At 39.1% G+C, this 17,945-nt stretch overlaps 2 protein-coding genes across 6 annotated transcripts in view; one reads left to right on the top strand and one right to left on the bottom strand.

Annotated features, from left to right (window-relative positions):
• Positions 1-17,945, bottom strand: part of PCID2 (PCI domain containing 2) — a 107,023-nt gene that overhangs the window by 4,496 nt on the left and 84,582 nt on the right. The gene's annotated exons all lie outside the window — the stretch shown is intronic.
• Positions 1-17,945, top strand: part of MCF2L (MCF.2 cell line derived transforming sequence like) — a 103,852-nt gene that overhangs the window by 75,673 nt on the left and 10,234 nt on the right. For all 5 annotated transcript variants that reach the window (XM_058186828.1, XM_058186824.1, XM_058186826.1 and 2 more), the window contains 12 exons: positions 1,054-1,213; positions 1,335-1,411; positions 2,289-2,365; positions 2,916-2,982; positions 4,390-4,505; positions 9,925-9,994; positions 11,283-11,375; positions 11,464-11,556; positions 13,098-13,223; positions 16,369-16,590; positions 17,047-17,139; positions 17,723-17,801. In XM_058186828.1, coding sequence (XP_058042811.1) covers positions 1,054-1,213; positions 1,335-1,411; positions 2,289-2,365; positions 2,916-2,982; positions 4,390-4,505; positions 9,925-9,994; positions 11,283-11,375; positions 11,464-11,556; positions 13,098-13,223; positions 16,369-16,590; positions 17,047-17,139; positions 17,723-17,801 — 1,273 coding nt within the window. The remainder of the gene's footprint in view (positions 1-1,053; positions 1,214-1,334; positions 1,412-2,288; positions 2,366-2,915; positions 2,983-4,389; positions 4,506-9,924; positions 9,995-11,282; positions 11,376-11,463; positions 11,557-13,097; positions 13,224-16,368; positions 16,591-17,046; positions 17,140-17,722; positions 17,802-17,945) is intronic.

Here is a 17,945-nt window from a genome sequence, read left to right as displayed (position 1 = left end):
CCCGAAGGACTCAGGGCGGTTCACAGGCATATAAAACATCAGTGTACAAAATTAAAATAATCTTTAAAAAACTTATTCCAGTGCCCTATAATTAAAAATATAAATATAAATATTAAAATCAATTTAAAACCCCTATAAAATTTAAAATCTAAGCCAGTCCTGCACAGATGAATAAATGTGTCTTGAGCTCGCGACGGAAGGTTCGAAGGTCCGGAAGTTGACGGAGTCCTGGGGGGAGCTCGTTCCAGAGGGCGGGAGCCCCCACAGAGAAGGCCCTTCCCCTGGGCGTCGCCAGACGACACTGCCTAGCTGACGGCACCCTGAGGAGTCCCTCCCTGTGAGAGCGCACGGGTCGGTGAGAGGTATCTGGTCGCAGTAGGCATTTAATAATAACATAAATAATGTGGCAGTTTGTTTGTCATTGCTACATTTTCATAGATCAGTTAATTTATGGGAAAAGGCACCCAATTACTGCAGTATAATATTTATGAGATTTGGGAATCATATATGTTATGAAATACTCTTAAATACACTTATACCAAAACTGGAGAAGAGCCTAATGCTGGGAAAGATTGAGGGCAAAAGAAAAAGGGGATGGCAGAGAATGAGGTGGCTGGATGGAGTCACTGGATGAGGTGGCTGGATGGAGTCACTGAAGCAGTCGGCGTGAGCTTAAATTGTCTCCAGGGGATTGTAGAGGACAGGAAGGCCTGGAGGAAAGTTGTCCTTGGGATCGCGATGGGTCGGATACAACTTCACAACTAACAACAACAACATACCAAAACACCTTGTTTTAACAGAGGCACTATGCTCACATAAGGAGTGGTCAGTCAGTTGGTTTTCACCATGGCTGCAAATTTTCCAGACCATCCTAGTCCTATTCTATTTAAGAAAACATAACATATTGGCTTAGCTTTGGTCTAACAAATGTATTCTGTGTAGTGAATCAAATTAATGTCGAGCACATTGAAAACACATTTTCAAATTCAGCTTTTGAAATGATGTCCTATGAATTCAATGATCCACATAGATTTTTGCCACCTCTTTTTACAGGAACATGTACAAAAGGTTTTTCAGAAACAGAAAAATATGGAAGAAATGTTTGAAAAACGGCAAGTCAGCCTTAAGAAACTGGCAGCTAAGCAGACACGCCCTGTTCAGCCAGTGGCACCTAGACCAGAAGGATATCTAAAATCACCTTGTCCTTATTCAGGTAAGAAATCAATCAGTCAAGGTATTCGGTTTTAGTTGAAAACAAAAATAATTGATCTGGCAAGTATGCTTAGCTTGACATGAGCTCTAGTAACAGTAGTTCATTCTGTTTCACATACCAGGCCTTCAAATAGAGTCTGAAGATTCATCCAGCTCTGATAACCATGCAATAAGGAGAGTGAACATCAGAAAAATGAAGGTAACAGTGAATGAATGAAATAGAGACTGCTGACATGTTAAATTCTCCCTAAGTATATGAAGCAGCCTATTGAGCCCTAACCCATCAGAGCTTAGATATCACTTTTCTATTGCTGGGGCTACAGTAAGGAGTAGGGCAAAGCATTTACTGCAAGAGAAAAACTCTGCATTAATTTTTTTCCTTGATTTACTAGCTAACCTTTTTTTTTAATTTGCATTTATATCCCGCCCTTCTCCGAAGACTCAGGGCGGCTTACACTATGTTAGCAATAGTCTTCATCCTATTTGTATATTTATATACAAAGTCAACTTATTGCCCCCAACAACCTGGGTCCTCATTTTACCTACCTTATAAAGGATGGAAGGCTGAGTCAACCTTGGGCCTGGTGGGACTAGAACCTGCAGTAATTGCAAGCAGCTGTGTTTATAACAGACTGTCTTACCAGTCTGAGCCACAGAGGCCCTTGATTTGGAAAAGAAGGAACAGCCAAAATGTGTCCCAGCATCCTATACCAGGATTTGAAAAATAAATATTTGGTTAACATGGAAGAACTTAACAATAACTATGTCTCATGTGCATTTTGCCTAATATGAGTTCATATTATATAATTTGTCTAATGCCCTCATTTTCTTGATTAATTGCATAATGTACTTGGGACACTTTTGTTGCAATATAAGTACTTCATCCTTAATTTTTAGTGATAAATGATAGTCGGCCATACATACTAGCATATGCATGCGTATCATGTCACTTAAAAATCGGATATGAGATTCATTTGTGTGAACTAAACTTCTCTGTCACCAGCCAAACTCATTTTGGAAAGGAGAGGTTTGGCTTTAAAGATTTGATGCCAAATTGCTGTTCTTGTTTTTATTAGAGTGAGATAAATGAAATGCAGCAATCTAGAAATGTTACTGTGACAGATGATGAAGAAAATCTAGCAGTGTTACGCAAGTGAGTATATTTTTATCCAAGCAGCTATATGTAAGAAATTTATTTATTTTGTCAAACATGTATAAGATAACAAATATAAGTATAAACATGATTATGAATACAGGATATGGATATGGATAGGAATAATTGGGGACAGTAGGATAGGGACGGTAGGCACATTGGCGCTTACGCATGCCCCTACTTTTCCAGAAAGTTTCCAGAATGTCTCACAATTGTATTTAAAAATAATTGAAGTCATTAATGGGCAACTCAAATGTGTTAATCAAGCAGTAGTCATATAGTAACCCTTTCTTTTTTTGGCAATATTTCTATATCCATCCTTTTGGATACAGCAAAAACTTTTTCTACCATACTAGTTGCCTTAAGGCATACAATTTTTGGTAAAATTTTCCTAAAATATTTCTCTATGATCAGATCTAAAAAAACACCATGCAATCGCTAGTATTTGTTTAAAAATCAGTTCTTAATCTCCAGTGATGAAAAGTCTACACATTTAGGGGCTTTGAAATCTGAAACCATTTAATAATTCATTTATTCCATATGTTGATAGACATGTAATGAACGAACTTCTTGAAACTGAACGAGCTTATGTGGAGGAACTTCTCTGTGTTCTTGAGGTACTTTTTTTAAAAAATCCTTGCCAGTGGTATAAAATAAGGAATAAAATAATTCCTTAATTAATCCTGTAGTGTAGAAAATGATATGGAGCATTTACACAGGAGGTACTACATTAAGTCAAATATTTGTGGGATAAAAATGTTACACAACATAAATGTTCTAAAAAAACCAGCCCTCTTCTAGAATGATTGACTTTGGGAAATTGGAGCCTTTTTCTTCAAGTGAATACTTCTGGCCACTGTTCACTTTGTGGTCCATTGAGTTCACAGGTCACCTTAATCTGTGTTTTTTTCCTAATTAAAATTTGCTGAAGAAATAAACTAAGAAAAAACATGACTAAGTGCAATGTATGAATGTTGTGAATGTGAGAAGCCAGATGTTCTGTTGCCAAAAGAGTAACAATTTCAGCTCCTGTCAATATTTTCTCCACCACCATCACTGAAGTCAAGAAAGAGAATCAAGTCAAGAAGGTGAAAAGCTTCCTTTCTTCCGACTTGATTCACAACCCTCTAATGTAAATGTAATGTAAATATATTCTGATCCCCCTATTTTAATATAAAGTTACTTTTACTTAAAGGCAAGAGAAACTGAAAATCAAGGACAAGAAAATTATATTCTGTTATTCTATCCCATTAGGATTAAGACAATCCCCTTTTTTTTACTCTTCTTGTTTCTAATGGTGGGTGAAATAAAGACTATAATATAATGGCCTAAATATAAGGACATGGAAGAGGGAATTAGAATGTCATTGCAGCCTCTTCCTTTTCTAAATATGTATTCTCCCTTGAGAGAACTTCCCTGGGACCAAATACAGCCACTTTGTATTACTTCCCTTTCAAAGCCAGCTGTTTTGGATACATCAACTAAAAGCAGAATCTTCTTTAGACAAGTGAGTGTTTAAACAGCAGGTTCCTGCGTCTTTCCTGGTCTATGGAAATGCTAAATAATAGATTTAGTCTTGTTGCCTAGAGCAGAAGTCATAAACAGGAACTTGGGTCAGGAAGGAAGAAGAAAGAACAATTGCCTTGAAAGGTCATTCTGTAAGAACCTGCAGACCTTGTGATCAACTCTGGAGTCAAAACATTCAAATTAGCAGCTGTATATGTGGCTATAAATAGTTCTGACTTACATATAATAAACAGTTCAAAAACACATGTTGATTATTTACAAAATTCTTGTTCACGTGAACTACTTTTCTAAAGTAAATGTTCATAGATTATAGCTATATTATATAAAATAGAATTACTGTTAAGATGTGTAAACTCGGTATTAGAAGCCTGAGCAGATTAATATTGAAATATTGCTAAATGTTTATCAGCAGTGAGCAGGCTGCAATTGTTGAAAATAGGAGACACTTAATGGGAACTCAGTGGAAGCAATGAATCTGCTTCCCTTTTGTATTACAGGGCTATGCAGCAGAAATGGACAACCCCTTAATGGCACATCTCATTTTACCTGGGCTACAAAATAAGAAAGATGTGTTGTTTGGAAATATGGAAGAAATCTATCACTTTCACAACAGGTTGGGATTTGTATCTCATACACAAGCTTTTTGGCAATATAAATAGGGCGTTAAAATAATAACAAAGGAAATGTACCATTGTTGAACGCATATTTTTAGCTGATACCCTCCAGTGTTCCATAATGGCCAAGGACGATGAAACCGTAGTCCAACATATGATGAAAACCAGGGTATCAAAGAAAGGCTGTATTAGAAATTTTGATATTGATAGATTGACCAACAAAACTAATAATCAGTGATGGCATAAGCTCTTTCCGTAAGAATCCTGCTTATTCTTTTCATAAAGTTTTCACATAATTTAATTTTTTTTCCTTGAATAGAGATTCCTAATAATCCATGTTGTTAAGATTTCCATGGAGTTCGCACATGCATGTATACATCTAATATAAACATGAAATGCATGATTCTTTATTGAGCTCTGCTACCCAGAAAACAGGACCAGAAGTAATAGTTTCACTGTATTTGGAACAGGGAATAAAGAACCATGCGTTTTGTGTGCACATTTAAATATATGTACTATTTGAGGCTACCGTAGCTGCCAGAAGTGAGTTCTTGATTAAAGAAGCTGTCAACCACTGGAACAGGATCCTATCACATGAAATGCTGAGTTCTCTCTGTACTGTTCAAATAGAGTCTGAGAGAGATAACTCCAGTGGATCTTGCGCTACACAAGGGGCTGGGATAGATGGTCTCTAAAATCACAACCTTGATTCTGTGATATTATAAGGAATCATACAGGTATTGCAACAGGGGTTTTTACTACTGGCTCTGTCAGTGTGGCTTGCTTGTGGGCGTTGCTTGGTGGTCATGTGACTGGCTGGGCCTGGCTTGATGGTCATGTGACTGGCTGGGTGTGGCCAACTTAATGTCACTCATGTCAAGGAGTGCCTCGCCTGGCCCCTCCCCTTCCAGCCATTCCTTGTCACACCCAGCTTCAACATATATATAGTTCTGTAAAAATGTTGTTCAGCTTTTTTCAACTTTATTATCTACATACTATAGATCAGTGATGGTTAACGTTTTCAGCACCAAGTGCCGAAACTGGAGCATGCATGTGCATGTGCATGTCAGAGTACCAGAACCCAGAAGAGAACAGCTGTCCGGTGTGCGTGCATGCAACGGAACCCAGCAGCAGCTGGCTGCTGCTTGCATGCCCACAGAGGGCTCAGTGTGCCACCTCTGGCATGGGTGCCACAGGTTCGCCATCACAGCTATAGATGCACTTTCATAGCCCACTGAAAGGAGGAAATGGCTCACATGCTTTGCCCAAGAGTGTGATAGGCAACAGGCTTTTAAGGAGCTGCCAGAAAGAGGGGGGAGCAATGTATTTTCCAAAGCACCAGAAGGCAAAACAAGAACAATGGATGGAAACTGAACAAAGAGAGAAGCAACCTAAAACTAAGGAGAAACTTCCTGACAGTGAGAACCAGTATGGGTGCAGAAATATTTCAATCATAATTTCACATATAAAATAGCCATTTGTGTAATACAACCTGCATATTGTTCAAAACAGTAATTAGTATTATGGCTGATGTTTGACAGCAAGCCTAAAAGTCAAAGGTCACAAGTGTGCTTCTTTCTCTGTACATATACAAAACATCACATACCAAGAGTAGCATATTAAACTGGACTTATGCAACCTGATGTACAAAATAAACACACAAAAATTTATGCTCTGGACTATAGACATTGAATGCATGTAAATTCCTGAAAAATATATTGTAGCCCCAGGCAAAAGAAAGGCAGTAAAATCACTATAGGTGTAGGGACTGTAAAATATTAACACATGATAAATAATGGAACAATTAAAAATAATAGCACAGTTTTCTCTCTCTCTCCCTTGCTTCCTTCCTTTCTTTTTCTTTTTCTTTTTCTTTCTCTCTTTTTCTCTCTCACACACACTTCCTCTTTCTTTTTCTTTGTCTCTTCTCTCTCTCACACATACACACACACTTCCTCTTTCTCTTTCTTTGTCTCTTTCTTCTCTCTCTCTGTCTGTCTCTCTGTCTCTCACACATACACACCTAGTCTGGGACGAAGTGATTGGGCAAGCTCCACAGCAGCAGCAGTGGCGGGAGAAGGAAGAAAGTGCCACGGCCCCCAAGGCCAAGCTCGCCAGGCCCAAAAGGCGAATGAGCCTCACCATGTCCCCTTGGCTTATTGGCTGAGTGCAGTGGGTCTCCTTCCCCCTCCCACCAGCGTCAGCAAGGTAGATTTTCCATGCGCCTCCGAAGGAAAGGCTGATGGCCGGCCCTTCGGGGAGATGCTGCAGCCACTGCGTTAGGGCTGAGAGGGGTAGCAGCAGGAGCAGGAGATGGTAGCGGCAGCCACGCCAGGAGAGAGGAGTGGCATTGGGAGGGCGAAGTTGCCCCCCATCGTTCCCACCATGGCTGAAAAAAGGGGCAGCTTCGGGAGCCGCTGGCCAGTGAAAAGGGGACTGCCCAGCCCAGCAAGCTTTGTAGCATGTGGCTACTGCGAAGCTTACCAGGCTGCTTGCGTCCCGTCCCCACCACGGCTGCAAAAGGGGCGGCTTCAGAAGCTGATCGGTGGGAAAGGGGCTGCCCAGCCCTGCAAGCTGACAGGGCCGTGGTGGCTCAGGCTGTAAGATAGCCTGTTATTAAAACACAGCAGCCTGCAATTACTGCAGGCTCAAATCCCACCAGGCCCAAGGTTGACTCAGCCTTCCATCCTTTATAAGGTAGGTAAAATGAGGACCCAGATTGTTGGGGTGGCAATAAGTTGACTTTGTAAATATACAAATAGAATGAGACTATTGCCTTACACACTGTAGGCCGCCCTGAGTCTTCGGAGAAGGGCGAGATATAAATGTAAATTAAAAAAAAAAGCTATGTAGCCACTTGGCTGCTGTGAAGCTTGCCTGGCTGCCCCCATCTTGACCCATCTCGACCACAGCTGCAAAGGTGGCAGCTTTGGGAACTGCTGGTCGGTGGGAAAGGGGCTGCCCGGCAAGCTTCATAGCCACATGGCTGCTGCAATGCTTGCCCAGCTGCTCCTATCCCATCCCCACCGCAGCTGCAAAGGCGGCTTTGGGAGCTGCTGGTTGGTGGGAAAGGGGCTGCCCAGCCCAGCAAGCTTTGTAGCCACATGGCGTCCCCTGAGGCCGAGTGTGCCAGGCCCAAAAGTGAGTGAGGCTTGCTTTGTCCACACGAGATGGCTCTATGGCCGAGCGCAGTGGGACTGCCTCCCCCTGCCGCTAGCATCGGCCTTACCTTCTAGATCCTCCATGTGCCTCTGGAGGAAAGGCGGTGGTGGCAGGAGACGGTAGCAGCGGCCTCAGCAGGAGAGGGCACTGGTGGTGGGGAGGGCGAAGCCGGTGGCCTGGCAAGCTGACCCTTCCCCGGTCCCTACCATGGCTGCAATGGCAGATTCAGAAGGTTCTGGCAGGTGGAGAGGGGGCCACCCAACCTGGCAAGCTTCGCAGCCATGGAAAAAGCTGCTGCCATCACCGCCATGTTCTTCACGCATGGGCATCCCATTGGACTTGCAAGGCGATGGGATGTGCAGGTGTGAAGAACATGGTGGCAACAAACATGTCCGGGGTGAGCGAGACCGGGGACCTGTTTAGGGGCGTAGCCAGCCAGCCATTACTACTGGTTCTGTCACCGACGACAAATGTTTTCTACCATTTCTACCGAACCGGGAGCAATCCACCACTGTATTGCAAACTGTGTTTCTCAGTACAGCACAGTCGTGTTTCTCAGCCTCAACAACTTTTAAGGTGTGTGAATTTCAATTCCCATAATTTTCCAATCAGCATAACCCAGAAATCCACACATAGAATAGAATAATAGAGTTGGAATGGACCTTGGAGGTCTTCTAGTCCAACCCCCTGCTTAGGCAGGAAACCCTATACCATTTCAGACTAATGGTTGTCCAATCTCTTCTTAAAAACTTCCAGTATTGGAGAATTCACATCTTCTGGAGGCAAGTTGTTCCACTGGTTAATTGTTCTGTCAGGAAATTTCTCTTAGTTCTGGTTGCTTCACTCCTTGATTAGTTTCCACCCATTGCTTCTTGTCCTACCCTCAGGTGCTTTGGAGAACAGCTTGACCCCCTCTTCTTTGTGGCAACCCCTGAGATATTGGAACACTGCTATCATGTCACCACCAGTCCTTCTTTTCATTAAATTAGACATATCCAATTCCAGCAACCATGCTGTATATTTTTTAGCCTCCAGTCCCCTGATCATCTTCGTTGCTCTTCTCTGCACTCTTTCTAGAGTCTCAACATCTTTTTTACATCACGGGGACAAAAACTGGGTGCAATATTCCAAGTGTTGCCTTACCAAAGTGTTATAAAAGTAAAAAAAGTTAAAAAACATCTTAGAATTGTTGAGATTGACAAACATTTTGAATGAAATCAATGTCATTTTATTATTGGCCATATGAGCCTGGCAATTTTCTCAATGAATATGATGCTATGGAGACAAAATTATGCATGTTGGTTTTCTGTGTGGATCAGAATAGAGAGGGTGGAGGAAGAGGAAGAGATCCTAGAAGGATGCTTTCTGATTTCAGAATTGGGCATCTCCTTTTTAGAAACTCTTGAGCATTACTCCCAACTTTAGAGTCCACATGACTCAAAGTCCACCCAGTGGCCAAACTGTAGAAATGCACCCTTATGTGATGCAGACATTAACATGCTTAAATATTGAAATAACAAGTCATCTGCTGGTAAATTACCTGGGAGAATTTTTTCTCATGCTAATTGGTTCATTTACAAAACTACTGGCAATCTTTTATCTGCTCATTATAAACCAAAACAAAGTCTCACTGTCATTTTTTTATATTCTAAATTCCTATCCATAAATATTTGAATGTGGTTAAGATTTTATTTGAAATAAATATTTATGTAGGGTTATTTTTCAAAGACCTTCAGACCTATGTTTTATATAAAATGCTCATGCTCATGTATATATTTCAGTCTCATTGTCTTTCCTCTTATTTTTTTTCCTTGTCCAATTGTTATCTTACATATAGTCAGATATACGCCAGGGTAGAGACCTGTGCATATGGCTCAAAACCTGATATCATCTAAATTAGCTGCCCATGAAAGTAAGATTTATTAGAAACTGTAAATGCAGGATATCTCAATAGCATCACTTTGAAGAAAACAGCACTGCTCAGTGTTGTGCATCATACATAGCAGTAATGTTATATAAGTGAATTATTTCCAGCATCATCAATTTCATCTGGTAACTTATATAGTGTAAGGCTAAACTGTTTTATTTTTAATGCAAATAGTGAATTTTGCTTATGCACATACAGCCATTATAGATTTCTGCTCGTGAAATGTATTAGGATGTGCATGTAAATTTAGAATAGAATATGTGTGGTCACATGTAGATGTGTTATAGTATTTCATCACATCAATAAAATATAATTATTATTTTTGGTAGAATATTCTTGAGAGAAATAGAAGATTATATAGACTGCCCTCAACTGATAGGACGTTGTTTCCTTGAACGTGTAAGTATTAGATTTTAAGTAACTTGTAATCAAGATTTGTCACTCAGTTGCTCTTTCTCGGTATTCTTTCAAGATACAAGAATTTATACCTCTAGGACTGGCTGAGTTCTGACTGACATTTCCATCATTCCCAATAAAAGACTGGTTTTGAATGTTGCTGAGACCAGCAGTGGAATACCACCAAGAAGACTTAAAGAAAACTTGGTGTTATTCACCCTGCTGTACTCGCCAACATTCTATAAGTCTTCTCCCTTAGTGCTATTACAATTGCCCTGTGGAGAAAATCCCAGAATTTGTTATTTATAAAAACCCCTCCTAGGATTTTTATTCAGAAGGTGAACTATATAACAGTTGCAGGAGCAGAAGGAGGAAATGGAAAGAGGAGAAGGAAGAGAAGATCTCAGCTTCATTCAAGAAGAGCCTGATGAGTCTCAGATAGATGAACAGATACTTTGACCACGTAACAATCAGTTTTCCATTTCATGTAATGCTTTGATTATATGAAGTGCCTGACTACAGATCAGCTGCACTAATGCCATAATACTCCAGGAATAAGAAAAATTGCATTTGTCAATGCACGGTTACATTTGCATATAAAGAAAGAAATTTGGGTGCAAAGTCAAGCTACTGTCCCATTCTCATATAACAGTCTATATACAGATCTTGAGCTTTACACTAACAACTAGCAACAAGCAAGACATGTGGACTTCAAATCCCAAAATTCCCAGCCAGCCATGCTGCCTGGGGAACTCTAGGATTTGAAGTCCACGAATCTTAAAATTGCATACATTGAGGAACACTGCACTAAATCAATGATCAGTGTAATACGTAAATTGAGGTTTTAGATATTGGACTTGTATATCCAACTAATCCCCCATTGCTCATTTTATTTCCCCCAAAAGCAGAGAGCATTACTTCGAAATAATTTTGTAAATTGTCTACTGTGTCAGTTGGTTTGCCACATTCAATCAATCACTGAAGTGTGTGTATGTTTAGAAAAGAGTCTGTAGGCTGGTGCTAGTTCCTTTGAATTAGCAAACTACCCACTTAAAGTCTCATTATTTTCCTTGATATATGGTAAATGTTGCATATTACAGATTTTCAGGTTTTCCATAAAGGAAAAAGAATAGCAGAAATACAAACAGGAAAAAATGTTGTAATCTCTGCCATTATCTCTTGTTAGAAGAGTTTGATCTTTCAATAAGGTTGTTATTATAGATGCTACTATATTCTTTTAATTAAACAAATGCTTCATTGTTTGATTCATGGTTTTCTTTTTTAAATTAAGATGAAAGACTTCAAAATTTATGAAAAATATTGTCAAAATAAACCTCGATCAGAAAGTCTTTGGAGGCAGTATTCAGATTCAGCATTTTTCCAGGTATTTTTTTATGTAGTTGGAACCATATTGCTTGGTTAGTTATTACCTTGTGAGGTAAAAGTTATTGTCCATCTTTTATTTTTTGTAGGAGTGTCAACGAAAACTTGATCACAAGTTGAGTTTGGATTCTTATTTACTAAAGCCTGTTCAAAGAATAACCAAATATCAACTGTTGCTAAAGGTAGGAATTCAGCTATGTCATTGATTGATTGATTGACTGACTGACTGACTGACTGACTGACTAAGTCAGGTGGGACAGGAAATAGGAAATCTGTTAGAAAGCAGGGGAAATGCAGACAGTCACATTTGTGGCACACTTTTCAAAGATTATCTTTTTTTAATAACTGTGTATAAAAAATAATTTGTTCAGTGACTTGAAATTTGCAATATGGTTTATAGTTGTCCTTAGCAAATATATTAGCACATAGAGAATTCCATGTTCCTCTGCAGGAATCATCTTTCCAGACAAAAAGGGATATTTGGGGAGGGAGAGAGAAAAAAAAGCAAACATTGTTACATTTCCTGTTCCTTTGCATAGCTTACTTTCAGTATAATCGGGGGATCAAGGGATAATCTCTTCCCTGTTATAAGTAAAAGGTAATGCTCCAAGAGAGACTTCAGGGCAATAAAATTTATCCTTTCTGAAAGTAAGATCCTTTTGCTGGATCAAAACTGGTTCTTTCTATAGGAAGAAAGTCTAATCCAGGACTCCGAATGCTTCTACTTCACAAATGGAAAGTAGAGTTGGTTCAGTAATACCTTGACTAAAGGGACAGAAGAAATACAGAAACATGATGGTTGCTGCTAGTTTGTGCATCATTACTTAATTTAGGATTTGCAGGATAGATACCAAAGTATAAGCGCACCAAGAGAGACAACAGGATGGTGACAAATCTTTCAGAAGAAAAAATTATTAAGAAATTATATAATTGTAACATACTTACAATGTCAGAGAAATTTACCTCCCACAAGTGGGTGAGCCCAAATGGCAAGGATGATCTCTGAAATTTGATTCACAAGGTAGACAAGTTTGCAATGTCAATCTTGTAGTGCTTTTTCTCATTTCCCTATCCTTTGGAATGCTCACTCTGGTGATCAGAAAATTAGCAAGAAGTAAATTAATATTTGAATTTACATTCATTGGGAAAGAAGAGGTTACAAATGAATAAATAGGCACACAGTAGAGAATACACATTTACAAAAATATGCTACCACTGTGTGTTTGTTCACACACTTAGGCAAAAAAACCAAAAAACAAAAAACCCTTTGTATAAAACTGATTAAGATCTAGTCAGTTTCAGGCAGTAATCTGCCCAGACAGTTCTGATCAACTAATTAAGGTCATTGAGCTGAGTTTGTTAAGTTGCCAGCACTTTTTAAGGAAGTGCTGTTCTGCAGAGAAATTCTGCTCAAGAAGAAATAGCTTGTTTAAGCAAACTCTCCATTCTAGAAGTGGGGGAGGGGAGACAAGTTAGGCATTGTACAAAGATGGTCCTTGAACTGATCAATACTTGATCCTGAAGCTAATGGTCTTTTATTCTATCCATTTGATTTAATATCTATTTATTTGAAAATAATTAAATGTAAAATGTATTCATCTTTGAATTTGTTAAAGATCATTGGACTGACCCCAGTGGATTAAAAGAGCCCCATTAAGCATTTCCTTAATGATACACTGCAGATGCTTTTCTGTTGCCTGAATTATGTGTAATTTTCCAACAGGAAATGTTAAAGTACAGTAAAAACTGTGAAGGTGCTGAAGATCTCCAAGTGGCCCTGACGTCAATATTGGGAATTCTTAAAGCAGTTAACGATTCCATGCATCAGATTGCAATCACTGGCTATGAGGTAACTAGTAATATTTCTTTCTTCGTTCATTGAGTTTGTTTGCTGCCCAATGCCCATCATGTCACAAGGTGCCTGAGTGGCTTACAACATTAGCCACTCAGGCTCAAGGAGAGATGCAACTTCAAGGAAAGATGCAACTTAGAACTAAGGAAAAATTTCCTGACAGTTAGAACAATTAATCAGTGGAACAACTTGCCTGCAGAAGTTGTAAATGCTCCACCACTGGGAATTTTTAAGAAAATGTTGGATAATCATTTATCTGAAATGGTGTAGGGTTTCCTGCCTGGGCAGGGGGTTGGACTAGAAAACCTCCAAGGTCCCTTCCAACTCTGTTGTTGTTGTTGACTCTGTTGTTGTTGTTGTTGTTATTATTATTATTATTATTAAAATAAAGCCATAACTATATACACAGATGTTTAAAATCACATTAAAATTGCAAATAAATTCCAAGTTATAACCAAAGATGGGGAAAAAGAGGACAGAATATACAAGGAGGGTAGGTGGGAGTATTAGTCTATCTACAGCCTCCAGTGTGATATTTCCCCATTGGGGTCCCAGGCAGGGGTGAAATGCTCCGGGTTCGGACCGGATTGCCCAATCCAGTAGCGATGGTGGCGGGTGGTTTGGAGAACCGGTAGCAAAAATCCCTGCCCCACCACCACCACCCATGCCCAGCTGAGCTGCGTGATCATCAGAGGTTGTTTCTTTTACTTTTAAAAGCATTTTTTCTTCAGCTGAAAAAATGCTTTTAAAAGTTAAAAAAAAGCTTCTGATGATCACACAGCTCAGTTGGGATTGTCAGAACCCTTTAAAAGCATGTTTTCTACAAGCTCTTCAGCCGAAGAGGTTGTAAAAAAATGCTTTTAAAAGGTTCTGGCGATCAGGCAACTCAGCTGGGATCGTCAGAACCCTTTAAAAGCTTTTTTTCCTCTGGCGATCCCAGCTGAGTTGCCTGATCATCACAGGCTTGTAAAAGCATTTTTTTACAGGCATTACAAGCATTTTTTGTAGAAAAAATGCTTGTAAAAGTAAAAAAAAAAAGTTGGCCACATTCACCCAGTCACATTTCCCCCCCAAGCCACGCCCACAGAACCGGTAGTAACAAATTTTGTATTTCATCCCTGGTCCCAGGCCAACTGGCAGGTTTTGGTATCTCATATTTTATAGACAGAGAAGCAAGACCAAGCCTGCATAAATAGTGCAAATATTTTATTTTTCCAGTAGCCTGAAATAAAATAATTTTTTATTCAAATTAAATTCCAACTTTCATTAGGATTCAAGGCAGTATAGATAATCTTTCCTATTTTTGTTCATCACAACAACTGAAGTGGGTTGGGCTAAAACAGGGTGGCTGGCCCAATGGCATCCAGGATCTTTTTAAGAGCTAAGGGTGATAAACAACAATTTCATAATTCCATATCCTGGATCTCCCAAACCATTTTTTAAATGGTAGAAAGTTCTATTTTTCAGATGATGTCTCTCATTTAACTCTGCATCTTATCTCTCCCTGTAATTGAATGAAATGGAAATTTAATTAACCCAACTTTAAAATAAATACAGGTAATCCTCGACTTACAACCACAATTGAGCCCAACATTTCTGTTGCTAAGTGAAGCAGTTGTTAAGTGAATTTTTCCCCATTGTGCAACCTTTCTTGCCACAGTTATTAAGTGAATCACTACAGTTGTTAAGTTAATAACAGGTTACTTGAATCTGGCTTTCCCATTGACTTTGCTTGTCAAAGTTCGCAAAATTGATCACATGACCCCGGGACATTGCAACCGAGATAAATACAAGTCAATTGCCATCACATGATCATGGAGATGCTTCAATGGTTGTACGTGTGAAAATTGGTCATAAGTCACTTTTTTCAGTGGTGTCGTAACTTAGAATGGTCACTAAATGGACTGTTGTAAATCAAGGACTAGCAGTAATTGGAATTTTTTTTAGAACTTGCCTATTTGATTTTCTCTGTATATAGTTTTAAATTGCAAGCCTTTCCTTGCAGAGTCCTGGCCGTAAAACTAATTGAGGAAAAAAGATAAGGTTGTTTTACTTCAGATCATACTTTGGAGATCAGATATTTGAATAGTAGCCTGCGCGTAATGCTTAACACAGGTATTCTTCAGTCTATGGATGCTTTTTCAGCAACTGTTTGAAGTTACAGCAGTCCTGAACAAATGCTACTTGGGACCAGTCCTAAGAGTTTCAGAGTGGCTCTGTCAATCTGGGTGCCAAGTACCCCACACTCCTTAACCACCATTTTCAATCAATAGGGCAACTCATAAGTCGCTGGGGTAGGTCTTGAGACCCCCACCCTCTTATCTTCCCCCAGTGCCTCTGTGCTTGTGACACCAATCTCTTCGACATTCCATTCAGAAAGGGCGAACCAGTCAATCTGCCCCATAGCTTTCCTATACATACAGAAGCTGTGCGGTGCTGTCCTGGAAGCAGACACCATTTTGGAAGCAGTTGCAATTCTTATCTGTGAATTGCCTCCAATACCAAAATGGTCACTGCTTTCAAGATGGTACCACATGGCCTGCAGGTAGGAAGATTATGCAACATATCAGCTGTTTCTTCCTGAAGGCAATCTTTGGATAAAGTAAATAGACTAAGCATAATGTGGCAGAAAGGGGTATGAGACCTAGTGAAGTGGGAAGGAGGCCCAAGACCTGCAAGGGTGGGAAGCAGAGTACTGTGTTCCTTAGGGAGTGTGGGAAGCCTGGATGGGCTGTGTGTGAGTTGAGGAGGTGCTGTAGTGGAGAACTGGGCTTGAGCTAGGCTTCCTAACCCTCTCCACCTTTTGAGGCATCCTGTGTTGTACAACAGGAACAGCAGGCAATGTGGTCGTTGAGTGAAGGAATCATGTGGGTAATTCGCTTAATGACCATGATACTTACAACTGTAATGGACAGGCTCCATTATGGTTGTAAGTCAAGGACTACCTGTAAACAAAATAATAATTTTCTCTTTTGGTTTTGAATTTAAGCTGAATTATATTACTTGGACCATCATTATTTAACAATCACATTTTAGTAATCAGAAATAAAACCATCTTCTTGCTATTGACTCTGTGTGTGTGTGTGTGTGCGTGTGTGTGTGTGCGTGTGTGTGTGTGTGTTTGCTATTTTTTTTCTTGAAGGGGAACCTGCATGAACTGGGGAAACTTTTAATGCAAGGATCCTTTAACGTATGGATTGATCATAAAAAGGGCCACTCAAAAGTGAAAGATTTGGCTCGATTTAAGCCAATGCAAAGACACCTCTTCCTCCACGAGAAGGCGATCCTATTCTGTAAAAAGAGAGAAGAAAATGGAGAAGGATATGAAAAAGCTCCTTCATACAGTTTTAAGAATTCTTTAAATGTAAGATTTAAAAATACATTTAAAATATATAGACAAATGTTTGAATTTTAAGTTCTGAATCTTAATGTTTGAATATTTGGCCAAAGACCAGTTTCATTGGAATAAAACTAAAATTGTCTTATTTCTATTCTGTTTCAGTGGTGAATAAGCCTGATATATATTGACCCTTTATATCTCATAAAACCATAGAAGTCTACATAGATTTAAAGCTGTTGATCTTCTCTACTCCAATGTCTGTTTTTGGAAAATCAGGATAACACTATCAGTGTACAGTTTAATTAATGTAGTACCTAATTAATCTGGCCAACAAATGCAATCTTGATTTCTCTCCATTTCTTTTATACTTTTTCTAAAATAACATAAATTAAGAACTCTTTTTAATTATTTCCTTATGTAAGTGCCATAATTGCATATATATATTCTTGAATATTGCTTTAAATTTATTTTGTTTTCTAGATGACTGCAGTTGGAATAACAGAAAATGTGAAAGGTGATATTAAAAAATTTGAAATCTGGTATAATGCAAGGGAAGAAGTTTACATAATACAGGTAAAATCTTTTCTTTAAATGCTGTTGATTGAAAAGGCTGTTTATTTATTTGATCAGTTTCTTTCCCACTTCTGCCAGCTATGATGGTCAAGAAGGCTAATAAAAACATGAAAACAATAGCATAATTACAAATACAAGAATATCATTTACATAATTTATGCAGCAATAAGGTTCCTATTCCAGGTCTTTTCTCCAGGACTTGTGGGGGAAAGATGGTTGGAAAACAGAAGGAAGAAATAGTTACTTGCATTTTGTGACAATTAGACAGTGGCACCCCATTGGAGGTCACAAGAGACAAGATGGCAACTATGATATCCCAATCCAAACCACTCTCCTTTTGCATAAATATTCAAGGGGGTACTTATAAATATTGCACAAATATAAATTGGGGTAAGACTTTGTCACAATGCTTGCCAGTTTTGACACTGACACAATTTTAACCTCATCTGCTGAAATTCTCTCTCCCTCCCTCCTCCCTCCCTTCCTTCCTTTCCCTTCCTTCCCCGGTCTCTTTTTTTTGGGACTGGCTGCCTTTAGAAGGACAAAAGGATTACATTTCTGATTGTTGTGCTTTTTTACATAGGCTGCAACTCCTGAAATCAAAGCTACCTGGGTAAATGAAATTAGAAAAGTATTGACCAGCCAATTACAGGCTTGCAGGCGTAAGTTTTCTCAATCTCCCTGATATATAATACTTAGGTGTAAAATATCAGCATAGAGTAAAAATTGTGTTTATTTTTCTAAACAGAAACAAATTTCTTAGGAGGGGAACAAAACTAGCTCTTCTTCCTTAAAATGTCATTATT

Source organism: Ahaetulla prasina, chromosome 5 (assembly GCF_028640845.1).
Source record: "Ahaetulla prasina isolate Xishuangbanna chromosome 5, ASM2864084v1, whole genome shotgun sequence".
NCBI lineage: Eukaryota > Metazoa > Chordata > Lepidosauria > Squamata > Colubridae > Ahaetulla > Ahaetulla prasina.
This window is presented reverse-complemented; position numbering and strand designations above follow the sequence as displayed.